This window comes from Petromyzon marinus, chromosome 33 (genome assembly GCF_048934315.1).
Source record: "Petromyzon marinus isolate PM22_M1 ecotype Great Lakes invasive population chromosome 33, UKy_Petmar_22M1.pri1.0, whole genome shotgun sequence".
Lineage (NCBI taxonomy): Eukaryota > Metazoa > Chordata > Hyperoartia > Petromyzontiformes > Petromyzontidae > Petromyzon > Petromyzon marinus.
This window is the reverse complement of record NC_133699.1, coordinates 5,259,052-5,278,906: the sequence shown is the minus strand read 5'-3', so window position 1 is coordinate 5,278,906 and position 19,855 is coordinate 5,259,052. Positions and strand designations below refer to the sequence as shown.

At 47.9% G+C, this 19,855-nt stretch overlaps 1 protein-coding gene across 5 annotated transcripts in view; it reads left to right on the top strand.

Annotated features, from left to right (window-relative positions):
• PYGL (glycogen phosphorylase L) overlaps window positions 1-19,855 on the top strand; it is a 51,381-nt gene that overhangs the window by 6,503 nt on the left and 25,023 nt on the right. For all 5 annotated transcript variants that reach the window (XM_032964925.2, XM_032964926.2, XM_032964928.2 and 2 more), the window contains 4 exons: window positions 5,242-5,343; window positions 6,868-6,946; window positions 9,582-9,685; window positions 10,237-10,368. In XM_032964925.2, the coding sequence (XP_032820816.2) occupies window positions 5,242-5,343; window positions 6,868-6,946; window positions 9,582-9,685; window positions 10,237-10,368 (417 nt within the window). The remainder of the gene's footprint in view (window positions 1-5,241; window positions 5,344-6,867; window positions 6,947-9,581; window positions 9,686-10,236; window positions 10,369-19,855) is intronic.

The window sequence follows — 19,855 nt, the reverse complement described above, 5'->3', positions numbered from 1 at the left end:
TGGTCTTCGTACAGTACTTTAATTCGCTTTCATAGCTCAACATCTTATCGTGTACAACGTCATCGTTATCAGCCGTGATTTATCCATTGCCGGACAGAGAGCCTCCCCAAAGCCTTCGCCATCCCTCTGGGTCTCCCGATGGGCACAATCCATAGATCTCCTGCCCGTGAGCTTATTTCCCTGATGAAATCAGAGTACCAGGCGACTGAGAAGCGTTGAGGAAAATAGATGTGACCATACTTCACCACGCTTGTCAGTGGGTGGCTGGGTGAACCTGCTTCCCCAATATGGGTGTGCACTACTCATACCCACGTGACCTCCAACTTCTGGTTGGTGGGAGGGTCAATATGAAGTTAGTTTGCATCTTATGTTTACTGCAGTGATTCTAAACCATTTTAGTCTGGCTTGTCCCTGCGCTCTTACTAAGTCTCCAGTACGCAGAGAGATTACATATTCACACACCTCGTTATCACCATTAACTCGGAGCGTTAGTAAGGCACTTCTCCTGCACGGTCTACAGGCCTGGAGCCTGCACTCCCCACTGAAAGGCTTTCGCCCTCCCCCCACCCATCCAGTCCCACCGTCAGGGTGACGCGCGGGACACTGCTTACCTTCTGTGTACAGATAGCAAATGAGGGATGCTGTGTGAACAACTGAAAGTGTCCTTTATTTGACTCATTTGTTGAAAAAGCGATCACTTGGCCACTCACTAGAGTTGTGCAATGGTAATTGGCTTCATGGGTAGGTTACCACAACTGCACCTTCACCACTGCCAAACGCAGGGTGTGGCAGCAGGCACCCCTGGTCGTGTGTCAGCGTGTTCACATTTTTTTGTCTCTCTGTTCTCCCCCCTGAAGTAATAAACTATAGAGCAGAGGTGCAGCGATGCATTAAGACATAAATTGTTTTTAAGGCCACAATACATGCAATCGAATCGCAATGTGTTAGGATCGACATTACGTTTTTTTTGTTACTTTGTTTACATTATATTCAATAGGTAAAAAAACGAAAACTGTTTTTATTTTAAAAAGCAAACTTTTATTTTACCAGCTAAAGCCCACTGAGCTCTATGCCTCTTTTTCAGAAGCGACCGGGCCAGACATTATAGCGAAGTGGCTTAACAAATGGAAATTTATAACAGCCAAATACTCAAAGCGCGTGTGTCTAATGTGGAGGGAAAAACCAGAGGACCCGGAGAAAAATCCACGCGACCATGGGGAAAACACGCAAACTCCAAATATCCAGGCGTCAGGATCTGGATCGAACCCACGACCTCCTGATACCAGGCGAGGTAGTTAACATCTCACCGCCGCTGCAGCCACCAAAGGCAGTGTTCAATAAAAATCAAACCTTGACACTCGGTTGAGGAATGCATGAGGACACCTCTCATTGGTGCGACCACTATTGCCAAGGGGCTCATCACACCACATATCACGCTCGGAGTTCGTGGACTCTCCTGCAGCCGCGGAGTTAAATATCTCGTCGTTGAATGATTATTGACAAAATATAATGGTGCTCTAAGAAGAGCAAAAGGAAGGGGGAAATAAATAGGGTGGTATAAAACCAGTGAGGCGCAGCGTCCGTGGGGAGCTGGCAGCTGAGTGTTGCAATTGATTGACACGTTTCCGTCCTGTACGTCAATAAAACTTTAGTCTTTTTTTTATTTTAGCGATGGACGTGTTGAATTTTTACAGCCGTCTCTCTTTCCGCTGCATGAATATAAATCTCGAAAATTACAGTCCCGTATGTATGAGTAAAAGCCAGGCGTATTGTAAGTATGGTTCGCCTGTTGAATTGCTACCTTTAAAACGCTTCACAGTTCTGAATTGCGTCGGTTAATCGTTTTGGCAGTACGATCCAGACCATTGCAGCAAAAGAGTTGGTGGATCATGCAGAGATTTGCGAAACTCCCAAATCTCATGGGTTGCAAGGCGGCTTGGAGAAGGCAGTGCAGAACACGTGTTGTGAGCCCATCTGTGGAGGTTATTTCGAGTGTTTAGCCCCCTTCTATCGGTTTTTTGTTAGCTACTCCGGTTTCCTCCTGAACATTAAAAACACTCGCAAATGGAATTGTGCAAAGAATTCCGATGGAGTACCCTCCCAAAAAAAGGCCGAGCGCAACATGCTGTCCACTGCATCATTGCCTCCCCCCTCCACTAAATACTTACTCTTCTGCAATTAGCATACATAGCATGGTACTGTATTTGTATGTCGTAAGGTAAACTTTAACCAAGTGAAAGTGTGTTGAGAAATGCACGTTTCTTTTGCTAGAGAGAGCCGGGGTGAGCGATTTAAAGGAAGACTACAGATGCGAAGAGCAGCACTGCTGTCCCACTTTACACTTCGAGGCAAACGATGCCGTAACAGTGCAGCGTGGATTTGCGTCGCGTTAAAATGCCAGCGCAGTCTCAAGGACCCATACAAAAAAGCGGGGCGTGCACGTTAGAGGGGACGACAGGCGATTTACATTTTTTAAAGCAAGGTGCCGTGGCGTGGAGGAGCAGGCGCGTGCATGCGTACGTGCGTGCGTGCGCGACTACGCTTGCGCTGCAGGACTAGCGGGTGTCATCTCTGCAGGTACACCTCTCCCCCTTGTTTTTATTCAGCGGTCGCGTTTGGTTACCGCCGCGGACCGACAAGCGCGATGACCCGCCCCTTGCCTCCGAGGAGAGGCTTTCGGATGTTCCGCGCACGTGACCATGCTGCTCGAGTGCCCTCTGCGCGACATTGCGCAAAGCCACTGAAAATTCGCACGTGGTCGTCGTCGTAAAGTCACCCTCCTCATGACGACAGCGCGGTTGACCCGACCTCGTTAATCAGCGACATTTCGGGCACTTGGCCTGCTATGAATGCGGTTGCACACGGGAACATTGCGTTCCTTCCCGACCGAATGGACTACAGAACGGCCTCGATGCATATTAATTCGCGGTAATATATTTTTTTCTCTAATTGTACCAAGCTCCCGCGATACCGTAATATGCCCCCATCGGATCGTTAACAGAAAATTTAGAAACGAACGTGTGATACCTTGTTTTTTTTTAATGCCGTAATGGATTATGTCATAGCACCGGGTATCAATCATAACACCAGGCAGTTAGGGAGGAGTTTTATGAAAGGGTCCCCGCTCTCTGGTTATCAACGACACAGAGACCTTGTCTTCTGCATTTGCGGGGCAAATGTGCGCGCCCATCCAATGCATTTGGAGTGAAGGATGAACACCCCCCCCCCCCATAAGAAAAAACAGACGAATCATGGCTCGTAAATTAAGTACACGTGTCAACAATGCTCATGTTTCCAGGCCGCGTTGGTAAATCTAATCCCACTCAAATGCACACCCGTATCTTGTGTGGGTTTTTGTTGTTGTAATATACCCTTTTGAGCGGGAGGGCGGCCCTGGGTTCATGGCTGGTTTTCATTTTGAAAAGGTGCAATGTTACTCGGGAAAACCCCGCACCACTCTGAAAGACGTTGCAAGCAAAATGTGACTTTCTTATTAACGTACGCGTGCATGCATGTTGAACTTCTTTTTCACCGTACATAGCCAACCGTGCTAATCAGAGGAGCGGGAGAAGGATAAGAAACTAAATTAAAAAAAGCAGTTCTTAAGAAATTAGTTTTCAACTTAGAAACATTTGAACGCATAAATGCAAATCTCATCTCCAGATGTTGCTTTGTTGTCGCCAGTTAAAATGACAGCTTAGCATTTTAATATGTTAATCTTTAATATTTTATTATCGTCATACACGTTCTGTTCACTGCTGATTGTCGTTCCTGCCCGAGCAATCGCCACTTCTCTCATGGTGTTGTGACGCAGCAATCTAACTAGCTCCTGCACAGGGGCCAATTTTTTTGCTCCATCTCCACAGAAGGCGTGTCCTGTCCTTTGGCTGCCACTCCATTGTTAGTCTCGACCACAGGCCATCGTCGCTTCTAAAAATGTGACCTACCCAAGCCCACTTATCATTGTCATCACTGTGATATTCTAACCTGCATTTGTTCTGTGATCCATTGCAAAACCATGACAGTTGGTGATGGCTTAGGGAGGCCTTCATCCAACAGTGGATTTGATGATGATGAAAATATCTCCAATCAGCTTTGTTTTCTGCTCACAACAAACATCAGTTGTTTCATCTGATATCCAGCACTTCTTACCACGTAGGCTCTCAAGGTTGTGCTGCCGCACATTTCTCCGATGCATTTTTCCCGGTCGTACCTCGTGTTGTTTGGCACGATGTCCGACGTTTCGCTACACGCGCCGGGACCTTCGATTCCTCCCGGCGCGTGGTAGTGACAAACGCATCGAAGGGTTGTTGTTGTTTTTTTTACCTCTTTCTGTTTCCGCACGTGATGTACTGCTGCACGTGGCCAACTGGGAACGCCGAGCAACGTGCGCCGTAAACTCTGACGCCAAATGGTTCGTTTTTAATGTGTGGCCCATTACCGGAAGAGTTCAACAGTCTTTCACGTACGGTTTAAAATTGGCCTTCCAAATTGATCTGCTCGTTAGGGGCCACTGGACATCGTTGTGCCACGATGGCAAATCAAGCGTGCTTAAATCTGACATTAGCAGGAGCCTAATTTGCAAATTGTCCTGATCCAAAACTTGCTCGCATGGATGTAAAATAACCGATCAAATGTAATGACAGTAGTAATAACAAGGGTATGTATTTATCTGGGAAAGCCTCACAAGATCTTTTCAGAAAGGTCCTGCTTCAGCATTATTTTGCCATGATGGTGGTTTTAAAATTGGCAATTTGCACATGGGAAGAAATATATGCATGTGTGTATGTTGAACTTCTTTCGCACCGTATATAGCCAACCGTGGTCATCGGAGGTGCGGGGGAAGGACAATGAAACTAAACACAAAAAAAACTGTTCCAAAGAAATGAGCTTTCAATTTAGCTAAATGAGTTTTTAACTTAGAATCGGACGGATGAAGGAAAATCCATCACGCATTCAATGGGATAGCATCAAAATATCCACACGCACAGGTCTACAAACTCTGTTTTGGTACTGCCATCACCTGGTTAGAACACGCTGGGTTTTGGAGTTTCACAAACCTCCATGTGACCCACCAACCCTTGCCTCCTTAAACTGTTGGGTTGCAAGCGCGGCGTACGACCGTGACCACGCGCGTCGCAATCAAAACGGTCGATCGTTCGGACGACGACGGGGAAAGGCCATCGCTGGCGGTGACGTGCTCGTTGATGGACCGCTGCTCTCTCCTCCCCCCGCACGCAGCGCGTCTATTACCTGTCGCTGGAGTTCTACATGGGCCGCGCTCTGCAGAACACCATGGTGAACCTGGGCCTGGAGAACACGTGCGACGAGGCCATGTACCAGGTGCGGTGCACGACACGGGAGTTGAGGGAAGGAGGGAGTTGAGGGAGGGAGTTGAAGGAGGGAGTTGAGGGAAGGAGGGAGTTGAAGGAGGGAGTTGAGGGAAGGAGGGAGTTGAGGGAGGGAGTTGAAGGAGGGAGTTGAGGGAAGGAGGGAGTTGAAGGAGGGAGTTGAAGGAGGGAGTTGAGGGAGGGAGTTGAGGGAGGGAGTTGAGGGAGGGAGGGAGTGAGTTGGGGAGAGTGAGTTGGGGAGAGTGAGTTGGGGGAGGGAGGGAGTAAGTTGAGGGAGGGAATGTCGGCGGTGCACATTAGTCGGGTCATCGCGAGCAACGGAGGCTATTTTCTGCCTACGTCCTCGCCACATCCACTCCGATGAAATCTGTAAATGACGAGACAATCCCCTCAAAACAGAAACTTCACCAGTCAGCCACGGGTTATTCGTTTTGCTGCTTCGCTCCGAGTGCAACTGTGAGACCATTGTTGAGATGGACAATGCCGTGGTATTTCAGGTATTCACTTGTTGTGTAACTGTTGATAGATTTTGTGTGAGGGTATGGACACGTACGGCCCCATTTTTTGTCAGTCCACTGCTGGATGAGGGCCTCCTCGTGTCGTGTGTGCTATTTGTGACCATACGGTCGGTCAGTGAGGGTTGGCCAAGGTGGAGAGCATAGACGTGGGAGCGTAGTTGTACGATACAACAGTGGAATTTTCTGCATCGCCCTCTGCTGCCGACAACGTAGCCTCAGACCTCTGACAACCTGTTTTAGCAGTTGCCCAACCAAGCCTTATCCAATCTCAAACCTGCTTAGCTTGCAAGATCCAATGAGATCGGGCTCCATCCCAATGATTTGGCCACAAGCATTAGAATATATCCAGTGATTATTTTATTCCTAGTTTTAAATAACCTCAGATTTGTTTATTAGTGTATTGATGTTTACGCTATAATGTAAATGAAATTGAAATGATTTTCATTTTTAAAATCTACCATCTTTGTTCACATTCGTTATTACAAATATTTGTATGTGTTCATCATTTTTTATGTACTTTGATGACACTTTTGATTTGGGGTGATGTGAGGAGCCTCCTTAATTGAGCGGTGTGTGTGTAAGTGACTGATATATGTGGGGTGTGTGTTGGGGGCAAGTGGTCAAGTGGTGCTTGCGGGCTCCTATCATTGCCTTTGCCTTAAATGTGTTGTGAAAGTTGTGTGGGAAGTTCTGGTGCATCGCTTCACCCATTGCTTCACCAATTGTGCTGTAAACCCGGTTATCTTGGTTTGATTACTCGCCACGGTTAACATCCCAATAGATTCAGAAACTCACGCTGGGTAAACATCAGCACTGGGGAGACAAAAGTGGCCGGGCGTGGTGCTAACCACACCCACTCCCTTGTTGCACCCTGCCAACCTTCATGGTGCTTGCTAGCAGCACTTGCCCCAACATCCTATGTAGGCAACACGGGGGATCTTTGTCATTTACTTTGCGGGTGTGACCGGTGTCCCTGGTTCTTGTGTCTCTTTGTTCAGCTTGGCCTGGACATTGAGGAGCTGGAGGACTTGGAGGAGGATGCCGGGCTCGGAAATGGAGGTCTTGGTCGCCTTGCTGGTATGACTGTCTCCCAGTTTCCCTGTTGTGTTTTTAGAATAATGATACTGTCAACTTGTAACGTGCTGCCGCCACACAGTATTCGTTCGCTGTTGAAGAGAGAGAATGACTCGGAGGTGCGAGGAACCAGAGACAAGCTCCAACAATGGGCCCAAGCTCTGCAATCCTCTGTATGTTAAGGTGCTCTCAGCCAATTAATGAGAGTTTACATGTTGGAGGAAACCCAGAGCACCAGGAGATAACACACTCGTGCGAGGGGACAACGCTGTACTGCCCTATCCAGGGTACAGGAGTTTCACAACATTGGTGCGATCCACCAGCGCTGGATCATAGGCCTAAATTTTTTTTTATATGACCATTGTGCTTTCTTTGTCATGTCTTGAGATTTCCATTCAGAACGCTCGCAACTAGCAGTGCATGACCCTGTGTCAGAGAATGTCCCCCTGAAGATGACATCACGGAACTATATTCTTAGCTCTTTCGGTAAAGTCACGTCGAAGGGAAACAATATAATAATAAAATAATACAATATATATAAAACAATAAAAATTCTCACGACGTTTCGACCTTAACACAAACGGTCATCATCACGGAACTACTTCTTAAGTCCTTTCAAGAGGTCTCTATACCCGCACTTAGGGGCTCGCTCACCTTCATGTACTCCACAAAGAATGCCGTGTGTCAATCAAACCAAAATTGTTCAGTCTCAGAGCCGGAATAAACCCAAATTAAGTGCAAAACAAATTGAGTACGATGGGAATTTTTTGTTGTTGTGTGTGCAGTTATTAGTGACCAAGCTGACCAGTATAACCTCGATCCTCTTGAGAACCCAGTTCTTGTCACAGGTGGCTAATACCCGCAGCTAACCACTCCACCACCGTTTCCCACAAGTGCTGTTAGCGAGCACCTTTAAAGACCTGCACGACACAAGAGGGGGTGGCTGGCCAGCACCACGCCCAGCCGCATTTTTCTCCCAAGTGGCAATGTTTGCACACCGCAAACCTGGTACTCATTTTAGGCTGAGTCGACCTTGGGAAGCCCCAGGACCAGTTCAGATCATTGTCACTGGTGTTGGCCAGCAGCACGCTAACCACTGCACCACTATTCCTCACAACACAAAGACACACGTACGCACGTAAAATTAATTATTGTAGCACACTACGTGCAATGTTGCACATTGCATGAGAAACCATCAGTCATTTAATTAACTCCGATTGATACAAACCCATGTGAGCATATTGGGAGAACAACAAAACGCAGCTCATTACTATCACATTAATTGATCCTTGCCGTGTGAGATTGGAGTAGGGGGGGAAAGGCGAGCTGGACAGAGCTTGGCTGAGAATGAATGAAAGTGATTGCAAAAGAATTGTCCATGTTAGCCCATGCTTGCTTTGTGCATGCCTGTGGCCACAAGGAGTTAATCTGGTGCGAGCGAGCGAGTGACGCGCGCCTGTGTGTGTGTGTGTGCGCGGGTGCGTGAATAAGTTATGTCATGCCTGATACCATCATGTGGGTGCTTTCATGCAGCGGGCTGTCATTTATTTTGACGTAACAGCCTCATGAATAAGGCTTGCAAAAAAAAATTCCCATTCTAAAAAAAACAATATGCAAATAACTAGACATTTCTTACAAAGTCAAAAACAAAATTAACAGAAGAGAATGTTTTTTTTTATGCTGAACAACAATGCTGCAACGTTGAGTTTACTAGACCTGCAATGCTGAGGTCGCAGGTTAAGTCTTCCGGCGCAGCAGTTGCAACGACGGTGCACGTTTCTTAAATTCCCCTGCCTCACTTGTGTTGGGGTAAAATGTGGGGACTGCCACCTCTCCCGAGGCATTTGGCCACCGTGGAAGAAGAGGCCAAATACCCTCCTAGAAGGGGGCCCCCTTCTCTCGCGCTCCCTCTAGAGGACGCTCTTCCGCCAGCAGTGGCGTGAGTGAGCAATCGCAGGGATGCGCCTTCATCCTTTATTATTATTATGCTAATCCACCTGAAATATATTATAATTGGGGTGACCACACACAGTGCATACCACATACAGCAGAACGTCACGGTTTTAATAATGCATCGATTATTAAATTTAGTATCGGTTCTCTTAAGCTCACGATACCTCCCTCAGATAGCATATACAACAATGAAATGTGTTTTTAATTGGTCTGACTTGTATGCACTGAGTTGATCTGATCTCTGCAGTCACCAGAGGCCTGCTATATTCACTCTTTTATATATATAAATAAAGTGCCCGATTCACAGCAATTCACCAGATCACATGGTGGGTAACAGTTAATCGTTAAACCACCACCATTCATGGAGCTCTGATTATTCCTCCCCCCCCCACCCCATCTTGCAACCTGGATGAGGGAGCAGCAACCGAAAGGAGGGAAAGACGGTTGAAGAGGCCATACCACTTGCGGAGATGGAGCAACGAGAGCAGTAGCTCACGTGTGTGAGAGCGAGGCGGATGGGGAGAGGCGACATCATGGGGGCGTCTTCATCTTGCAGTGGATAGACCACAGGGCTGCTGCTGCTGCTGATAATGACGACGATGACGACGATGACGACAATGATATTTACAATCGCATGTTCACGTCTGCTCCCCCCCCACTCCCCATTTGTGGCATTCCTCCGCAGCTTGCTTTTTGGACTCCATGGCCACCCTTGGTCTGGCAGCGTATGGGTATGGAATTCGCTACGAGTATGGCATCTTCAACCAGCGCATCAAGAACGGCTGGCAGGTCATTAATTAATGAATTCATTCATTAATATTCTATTCCTCGTGATGATGTGGACAGCCCCGAGGTGTCTGCCTGGCTCTGAGATCAGAACACCGAGCGGGCAAATGCTGTTTGAATTCAGGCTGCAGCCGCCCTGCTATTAAACCGGAATGAGTTGATGGGCTCAGCCCGGACGCCAAGCATGATTTTTTTTTATTTAAAATTGGTTTTGCACCGAATTTGCCTAAATCCCAAATGAGAATTTAAAAATACCGGTGTGACTGGCATGCGACGGACGTCACCCCCGACGAGATAACCCTCGAGATTCACGGATGGGTTCAGTCCACAGATGGATTCAATCCAGCGAGTGGACCAAAATCTATCCGTGGACCCCCCCCCGCCACGATCCACTTCTTGTACTGCCATCATCATTGTAAATCATTTTATTTGTTTGCGCTTTCGTCATTTTTTAGTGGCCCACGTCGCTCTTGCAAATGAGACCCATCCTGGTTTTGCGTCGAATCCTCGCCCGGCTGAAGGCAGGGTGAACTTTGACTTTTCTCTGCGACCAGGTGGAGGAGGCTGACGATTGGCTGCGCTTTGGGAACCCCTGGGAGAAGGCCCGGCCCGAGTACATGCTGCCCATCCACTTCTACGGCCGCGTGGTGCGCACCCCCGACGGGCCCAAGTGGGTGGACACGCAGGTACCGTGCTCGCACATTTGTGCGTGTGTATATATATGCGTATATATTGCGGGGAGTGGTGGTGTAGCGGTTGGTGCGCTGCACTACGAACCCGGCGACCCGAGTTCGATTCCCGCTCAAGGCCAACACCAGTGACGATTATCTGAACTGGTCCTGGGCCTCCCCTAGGTCGACTCAGCCTAAAATGAGTACCTGGTGTGGTGTGTAAAACATCACCACTGGGGAGACAAAGGCGGCCAGGAGTGGCGTTGGCCACCCACCCCCTCTTGTGCCGTTCTGGCCTTCATAGGTACTCGCTAACAGCACTTGCCCAAACAGTTTGTTACAGGTTATATGGGGGATCTTTCTCTTTGTATGTGTGTACATATATATAGTGGGGAGCGGTAGTCGTAGCGGTTAGCGCGCGCTGCATTATGAACTCGTCGACCCGAGTTCGTTTCCTGCTCACGGTTCTGGCCTTCGCCTCGGGCGAGTCGGCCTCAACAGGATCTCTCTGGGCAGAGCAAGGTGTTATGGGTTAACTGAGATGACTGGCAGATGCACCACCTGTGCCCCCCCCCCCACTGTGTCAACTGACATGTAAGCACATGCTACGGGCATGCTCACACGAACATATACGTACATATGTAGTGGATTAACACGCGCATACAGGGGGGAATGGTAAAAGACGTTATGGACAGTGGGGTTACGTCGGGCCGGCCAGGTGTGGCGGCGGTAAACTGTGCGGTAATGACGGGCCAATTGGAGAGCGATGCACGGCTGTGATTGGCTGGGGTTGTTGTCAAGGGCGGAGTGGCGCCTGAATGTCTGGGGATAGAGGGGGGCAAGTAACAGGTGCAGGGCCTAATTAATTGGTTGGTAATGAGAACGAGGATATATTCTGGAGATGGGAAGAACGAGTTGAGTTGTCGCTGGGACTGGAACGAAGCAGGTGGGGGAGAACCGGAGCGAAGATATAGGAGACAGAACAGGCTAGCAGTAGAGCAGAGACAAGCAGAGAGAGACAGAGACAAGCAGGGACAAGCAGAGAGAAGCAGAGAGAGACACAGACAGCCGAGACAAGCAGAGAGAGACAGAGAGAAGCAGAGAGAAGCAGAGACAAGCAGAGAGAGACAGAGATACAGCGTGAGACAGAGACAGAGAGGGACAGAGACAACGGGAGAGAGAGATACAGCGAGAGACAGAGACAGCGGGAGAGAGAGAGAGATACAACGTGGGATAGAGAGAGACAGAGACAGCGGGAGAGAGACGGAGATACAGCGTGAGAAAGAGACAGAGAGAGACAGAAACAGCGGGAGAGAGACAGGAATACAGCGTGAGACAGATACGGAGAGAGACAGAGACAGCGGGAGAGAGAGAAAGAGAGATACAGCGTGGGACAGGGAGAGACAGAGACAGCGGGAGAGAGACGGAGACACAGCGAGAGACAGAGACAGCGAGCGACGGAGAGAAACAGAGACAGCGAGCGACGAAGAGAGACAGGGACGACGCAGAGGGACGGTGAGGGATAGGGGAGGAAGCAGAGTGAGCGAGACAGGCGGAGCGCGGCGAGCAAGCTGCGGCTAAGCGGAATGACGGAGTCACAGACGTAATGTGAAGAGTTGTAATAAAAGTGGTGTCGGAGAAAACAAGAAAGTTGTCCGCGTCAAGCCGACCACTACACATACATACGAAGACAAAACAAAGATCTACCATATAGCCTAAACGGACTGTTGGGGTAAGTGCTCTTTGTGAGCAGGTATGAAGGCCGGCATTGCACACGAGGGGCTCGGTGGTCAGCACCACGCCTGGTCACCTTTGCCTCCCTAATAGCGATCTTCACATATCGCACCTAATTTTCTCATTTGAGGCTGACTCGATCGAGGCGAAGCCCAGGACCAGTTCAAATATTTGCCACTTGTTAATGATCGTGAGCGGGAATCGAACTCGGGTCGTCGGGTTTGTCGTGCGGCGCATTAAACGCTGCGCCACCACTACAACAAAGATAAACAAAGATCCCCCATATAGCCTTAACAGACTGTAGGGGCAAGTGCTGTTAGCGAGCACCTATGAAGGCCGGAACGGTACACGAGGGGGTGGGTGGCCAGCACCACGCCCGACCGCCTTTGTCTCCCTAGTGGCAATGTTTACACACCGCACCAGGTACTCATTTGAGGCTGAGTCGACCTAGGGGAGGCCCGGGACCGGTTCAGATAATCGTCACTGGTGTTGGCCGTGAGCGGGAATCGAACCCGGGTCGCCAGGTTCATAGCGCAGCGCGCTAACCGCTACACTATCGCTCCCCACTACACACACGTGCACACACACATAGATGTATGTATGTATGCACACACATTGCGATAGATTTGAAGCGAACACCATTGATTGGGATCCTTGCATACAAATCCGTTTTTTTAGCCACCTGCAGTATTTTGGTTTTTTTTAAGGGTTTAGCTGTAATGCAGTAGCTACTAATAGGCAACCATTCACGTGCCAATTTATAATAACCGTTCATCAATAAACATGTTTTAAATTACAATTCTTATCAGGCCCCATGGTATAAAGTGCGGTCTTTAACTCATCCATTCCATCTCTCTGACCTTTCTATGCTCGCTATGAAAAGAATGCCCATTGCCTGATACGTCACCAATGATTTATTTTCCCTTTAAGGCCAAGATTTTAATGACGACAGTGAGTTTTTTTTAATTTGTGCAATTATCCCAGGTTTGTCTTCACTATCATCACCTGGTCTCACCCTCATCGCCTATGACTGCACAAAGACTCTCGCATTAAATTATGTTTTTCAATTAAAATTGGGAATTTTATACTTTGTAGGTTTGAAGATATGAGTTTGATTGGCGTGTAATTACCTGTTCATGGTGAATGAATGAACCGTGTCTAGTGTTGGGTGAAAGAGGCCTTTTGAAGTGACTCCAGAAATAGTGCAGTGACATTATCTGCTGTGGCCACTTCCCAGCATCAGGTGACAGAGCGTTGGCTCTCCTGTAAAGAGTTCTGGATGATAAATGATTAATCTCAGGCAAGACACCAATTGGCATCATCATCAGCCACAATGAATCCGCTGCTGGATGAGGGCCTTCCCAAGCTGTGTCTGTCATGGAAGTTGTTTGACCATACTTCACCACCACGCTGGTCCGAGTAGATTAGTGAAGGAGGGCGGCACTCAGATCGGTTGAATATCACTCGCCACTTATGTTAGCCATGGCCGGGAATCGAATGTGGATGGAATTCATAATCATTATGAAAATAACCTTGTTCATTACCGTATTCTGTGGATTATATTATAAGACACTATCTCCCACTTTCCCGCGATACAACACCGAGGACCACTAGCCCAATTATAATATTGCTGGGAGGTAAAAAAAACCGTGAGAGGTGTTAGGTGAATTGTAATCAGAGGCGTCTCGGAGCCTGGCATTACTTTTTGAAGAACTGGTAGGGTGTTTTAGATGTTAAAGAATATCCTAGGTATCTGTAGAGTTAATTTCTAGAGGCCCATTAAAAAAACAAAAATCCATAGCCCATTTAAAATGTTCTGCTGCAGGTAGTACTATGTATATAATAGCCAAAATGGATATGCCACACTGAAGTTTGCTATGTTAAAGTGTGGCTACTCGCACTTTTTCAAAGATGTCGGGCCATCATGGAAGAGTAGGCCAACTAACCTCAAGAGGGGCTCTCTCAGAGCCGCCTCTCGCGGTGGCCCGACCACCATCAGTGGGGTGAGCAAGAGGTTTAGGGCTCCACCTTTACCTTTCCATATGTAATTTTATGTGCGCAGTATCCTTACCATCTTCATGCGCACATTGTCGCGTGGATAGAGGGTTCATATCAAACGGAAGCTCCGTATGTCGCAGAAATTCAAATCTATTGCTTGTGCGGTATCTATCATTTCGTCATTTAGATAATCCCCCTGGAGAGACAGGAGCAAAACAGAAGAGACTCTCCCGCTTTGACACCAAAAAATAAAAATGTTTGTAGGTTGGGCCCACTGAGCTGTATAGCTCTTAGAAGTTACCTGACCGCAAATGATAGCTCAACGAAATGGCTCATGTAGAAATTAAATAGCAGCCAAATAATCTAAGCGCACGTTGATTCTGAAAGTGGAGGGGAAAAACTGGAGGACCTGGGAAAAAAATCCACACGACCACAGGGAGAGAGACACTCACACTCCAAATACACAGTAACATAGACGACCTATCATGTTTAATGTTTCTGTAGCTAAAGTGTTTGTATTTTTTTCTGCGGAGGTAAATCTGCCCAAGCCAATTTGCGACGCAGGGAATTTAATATTTAGCTTTCATTTGACGTTGATTTGACGTTTCTGCTATATTTTCGATTTCTCGTGTAATGCACTTGTTTTTGTGTGATCTCTATTCACTTAATTGCTATACTTTTTCGATTTAAAGCTTTCGTGACTGCAGGGATTCATATTCTTGGTTCTTTCGGTAAAGTCCCGTAGGAGGGAAATAATAAAAGGATAAAAATAAAACAATAAAATTCTCACGACGTTCCGATTGCAACATAACCAATCGAAAAAAATTCTTGCTGTGGTTTTCACACCTGATGATGATTGCTTGTGTTGCAATCGAAACGTCGTGAGAATTTTATTGTTTTATTTTTATTGTTTTATTATTTCCCTTCGACGTGACTTTACCGAAAGAACCAAGAATATACTTTATATTATTTGTTTATGTTTTGTCATATTGGAAACCCAGCTCACTCGTGCAAATGAGAATCGAAGTTTAAGAACACAACTTGAAGCAAAAGAGATTAATTCAGAACCAGTTCATTTAAACGTGTTGCGTCGCTGCAAGTAGCCTGCGTCACATCAGACCACGTTGAAGACTCTTACAATTTTGAGGTGTAAATTTCCAAAGGCTCCAACAACCGAGCTAAAGAGACTTATCGAAGATCCTAAGAGTAGCAGGAGAAAACATCCAAAGCCCCCTCTGCATGGCTGCCCAGATGTCTGAGATGGATTATACGAATTGTGTGGCGAGGCAGGATAAGGCATGCAGTGGTCCAGAAAAGACCATGGCAGGTGGGTGTTGTAGATATGCTTGGGTAAGCAACAACAACAAAAAGGTTATGCTGGGTAGGACGTGTGTGGGATCGGACGATAGCCGATTGCCAATAACAGGCATTGGAGTGGTCTCTAGGAGTCCCTGTGGAGCAAAGAGGGGGAAGGCTTGAGAGCCGACGGTGGGTGAGATCCTTTCAGGGAAAATCTTGGAAGTTTGTGTGGCTCCTGTGCAGCAGCTGCGGCAACTGGCGGAGGCTAGAGAGCGTTGGTAGCAGGGGGTGCAGTGGTGGTGGCATCGGCGGCTTTGGCCACGATGACAACTTGATCTTGAATTTCTGGGGGGGGGGTTTCCCTAGAGGACGCTTTGGACTTCAACCTCTTGTGCATGCTCATGACCCACCAGCCGACTCGCCTCCAGTCCGCTGAGACAGCCAGGGCCCCGTAACAACTCATCAATATAAGTGGCCCCTCACCTCACCTTGCAGCTGACCTGCACAGACGCACACTTAGCCACGTAACCTCGCGCATATCAATTGTCCAGTCAAGTTGCGAGATGCAAAACGCCGCGATGTTAGAGGTGACGCGTGAAGATGCGCGCGTCAGTCTGGAGAAAACGAAACCGAGTTTGCTCCTTGATTTAATAACCACGTGGCACTGCTGTCATGGCCACCGCTCATGTATTTGGCCGACTCTGTGTCGGGTTTGAAAAGCTCCTTGTATGCGGACGCGAGATGGGTATACACATACGAAGACAAAGGTCCCTCTTATAGCTGCCGCACTCACGAATCCAGGCACCTGAGTTCGATTCCAGCTTACAGCTCGCGTCCGTGGTCAGTATCTGAACTAGTTATGGGTCTCCCCTAAGTCGATTCAGCTTTAAATGAGTGCGTAAACACCAACACTGGGCGGACAAAGGCGGTGAGAATGGTGTTGGCTATGGCACCGCCTGGTGCTGGCTTTCATAGGTGCTTGCTAACAGCACTTGCCCCATTAGCCTGTGTGGCTGTACGGGGAGCTTTGTCATCGTCGCATTACACACTCAGATATACAAGCAAAGATCCCCCATGTAGCCTTAACAGACAGTTGGGGCAAGTCCTGTGAGTGAGCAACTATGAAGGCCAGCGTGGTACAAGAGGGGGTGTGGGTGGTCACCATGCCCGGCCACCTTTGTCTGCCCAGTGCTGATGTTTACACACTGCACTGGGTACGCATTGAAGGCCGAGTTGACCTTGGAGAGGCACACAGCCCATTCAATTATTCGCCACTGTTATTAGTCGTGAGCAGGAATGAAACTCGGGTCACCGGGTTCGCAGCGCAGCGCGCCAACCCTTGCGATCCCGCTCCCCACACACACAAACAACACAAAGACACGCACACAGACACGTGTGCGTGCACGTGCATCCACAAGCTAACGAGCAGCAGGGCGCGGCGGTGATGGATGCATGCTCGTCTGGTCTCCCGCTGGGAGCAGGGCTTGCGTGACGCGTCGTGAGGGATTACTGCGTCTTCCACGTGCCAAACTGGCCGCCCCCCAGTGCTGGCCTACTGGGGGTCCTGAGCAGGAATAAGAGTTGAGTGCGTCATTTGAGGCCGAGTCTGCCGAGGGGAGGCCCAGGACCGGTTCAGATAATCGTCGCTGATATTCGCCGCTGCCCCCTATGCTGGATAGCTACCCGAGGTTTACAGCAAGGTAGCGAGTGCTCCGTTGAAGGAGGGCATTGGGGTACGACGAACATTATATGACGGACGAGCTACATAGCTTAATTACATCACAGCTAGGTGAAATAATGAATTGCTAACGACAAATATTGTTGATGGCGTTATTTAAACGATGAGCTGGTTTTTTTTTCTCTCCATAAGGGTCTGAGTTCGAGCTGATATCTGATGGTGCACCCCTGTTATTTATTTTTTTATTTCTCACAACTCCGGGATCCCCTTGGACTATCTTGGGGACCCTTGGCGTTTGCTTAGCGCCACCGCTGCGTGTCGTAACAGCCGCCGCAGCCGCAGGTGACAGCCTGCGTGGGTGCCATGTGTGCGTGTGATTCACGAGGGGGGGTGCAATTTACTGTCTCTGCCAAGAGTTGCCTTAATCCCCTTTTTTTTCTCGCGACCCGTTTAGATTTTTACCGTCCGCTTCAATTGGAACGTTTTGTGGCAATTTGGGAATAATGGCATCTGACTCTGGGGGGGGGGGGGGGGGCGGGAAAGAGCAGTGGCACAGGTTTGTGCACTGGGAGGTGACCCATTGACCTTGACTTCGATTCCCGGGCCGCCGCGAACATCAGCAGTGAGTGATATCTGAACCGGTCTCCGGGCTGCACACTTTGCCAGTCTGCGTTGGACAAGCAAGGTGAGGTATGGTCAAGTGACCACCAGGGCTGACAGTGTGGTGAGGCTTTTATTCCAGCAGTCGATTGAAAAAGGGCTGCAGAATTATTAGTGTTTTATCATTTCTTGGCCAAAACCGTGGAAATACAGAGAAATAGCTCGTGTAGATACAATAAGGTTTGTCCAATGAAAATCTAGTTTTACTCAAATGGAAATCGGACGAACTAAGTTACTGAATTATTGATAAAACAGTCAATGCTCTGTTGTACCCATGAACTGTAACTATTAAGAATAATTTACAACTGATGTATGTAGACATGCAATAGTGCATTGATTCCTTGATTTAGATTGATCGTTTCGCTCGCCATACATGCTAGAATCAATTATATCAGCTTGATTGATACGTCAATGTTACAATTAGCCATATAGGCTAATATAGTCAAGCAAAGCTGTACCAACCAGACATAGCACGTGAGAATTAACAGAAATGAGACAGCAAAAGTAGGAAAAAAATAATAAAAGGAATGACTTCCTTAATCAATCGTGACCCTTGAACTGTGCCTTGTCACCGAATCCCTGGTGACAGATGTGAATTATTGCACACCGATTGTACAGGAATCCGTAATGTGGCAGTGATGGCTTGTGTGTGACCTGCGGGTTGTGGAAGCTACACAACCGCTGGCAAGGCAGTTCTGAAACATTGGAGCAAGTTTCTTAAATTCGCCCCCGCCACTCCACCACCACCGCCGCCACCTCCGTCCACCCAACGGTATAAATCGGTTAAACACCGCAGCGGAGACAATCAGTAGGTCACGCGCATGGTGAGGTAAAGTGTGGGTGCTCCCACCTCTTCCCAAGTGGCATGAGCAATGAATTTTATGGGGCTGCACCTTTTACCTTTTTGGGCACACCATATAAAGTAATTCCATTCATAGTGACGGACGCTCACCCCTGGGCGTTCATTTCGACTTGATAAACCCAACATGAATTTTGCACGTGGCCAGCAGCGTTCATGTTAAAGGATGTGTAATGAGATGTCACGGGCAAGGGCTCTTTTATCGCTTGATTCGATCACGGGGCCAAAGCTGCCGTGACCATTCTCACAAAAGCCCTGTTTGGCCATTCGGTGCCATAATGTTTGGCCAATTGCACTCATTAATGGAATTAACCAAACGTCCCGTTAAATAATTTTTTGTGTCGGTTTCAAATTATTGTTTTTCTTAGAATAAATGCTTTCCTTTTTTGCATCAACATATTTTGGAACATCTGTCAGGCTGACATACAGTATGTTGCTTCCAAAAAATTATATTTGCATTTATATATGGCACTTGCATGTCTCAGCAACTCAAAGCACCTTGAAGCGGACCCCCCACCCCAGTGGCAGCTGTCCCTGTGCAGCACAAGATGATTCGGCACCGGCCTGTGCATTAATCTGCCAGTCGGGAGCGGAAATTGCCATGCCTTTCCCAATTAAGTCATTTTGTGAGTAATTCTCCAAATTCGGCTCATTTCGACTGTGACACCGGTACACAACGGCGTGCTCTTTTCGAATGAAGTCCGAGGATCTTTAACATACTCAGTGAAGCCGATTGCACTTAGTATTTTATGGTTAATACCACATCAGAGTAACAACCAGGGGCAGCCTGCAGGGTTCAAAGCGCGAGCCTCCGTAACAGGCGTCAAATGCGCTACCGCTCGGCCTTGTCCAGGACATACGTGCAGTGGACCCCTACTCGGTCCCTGCGATGCACTTGACTCGCTGTGTTTTTTTGTGCAGCACCTTGAGATGGGGTTGAATGCAGATGCTCTATAAATCCAAATTTTAACTGTGCTGTGTGAAGAAAATTGTCAATTACATTGCGAATTTTGTACAAAAAACGTGCATTTCTCACGCAGTTGAACGCTTTTGAACGCAATGTAAGCTGCGCATGATGGATTCCATCCAATCAAAGACAGTTATAACCAATGTTCTCCTGTAAAACAAAGCATTAATCACTTATATACAATGCCGGTGGTGGCTCCGAAAAAAAAGCAACACAATCGGTATTGAAAAATGGTCGACAACTGACTTTGATTTGAATAAGCCAAGCTATTTCTCTCTACTACTCAGTGGAAACGCTTGAGTGAGGC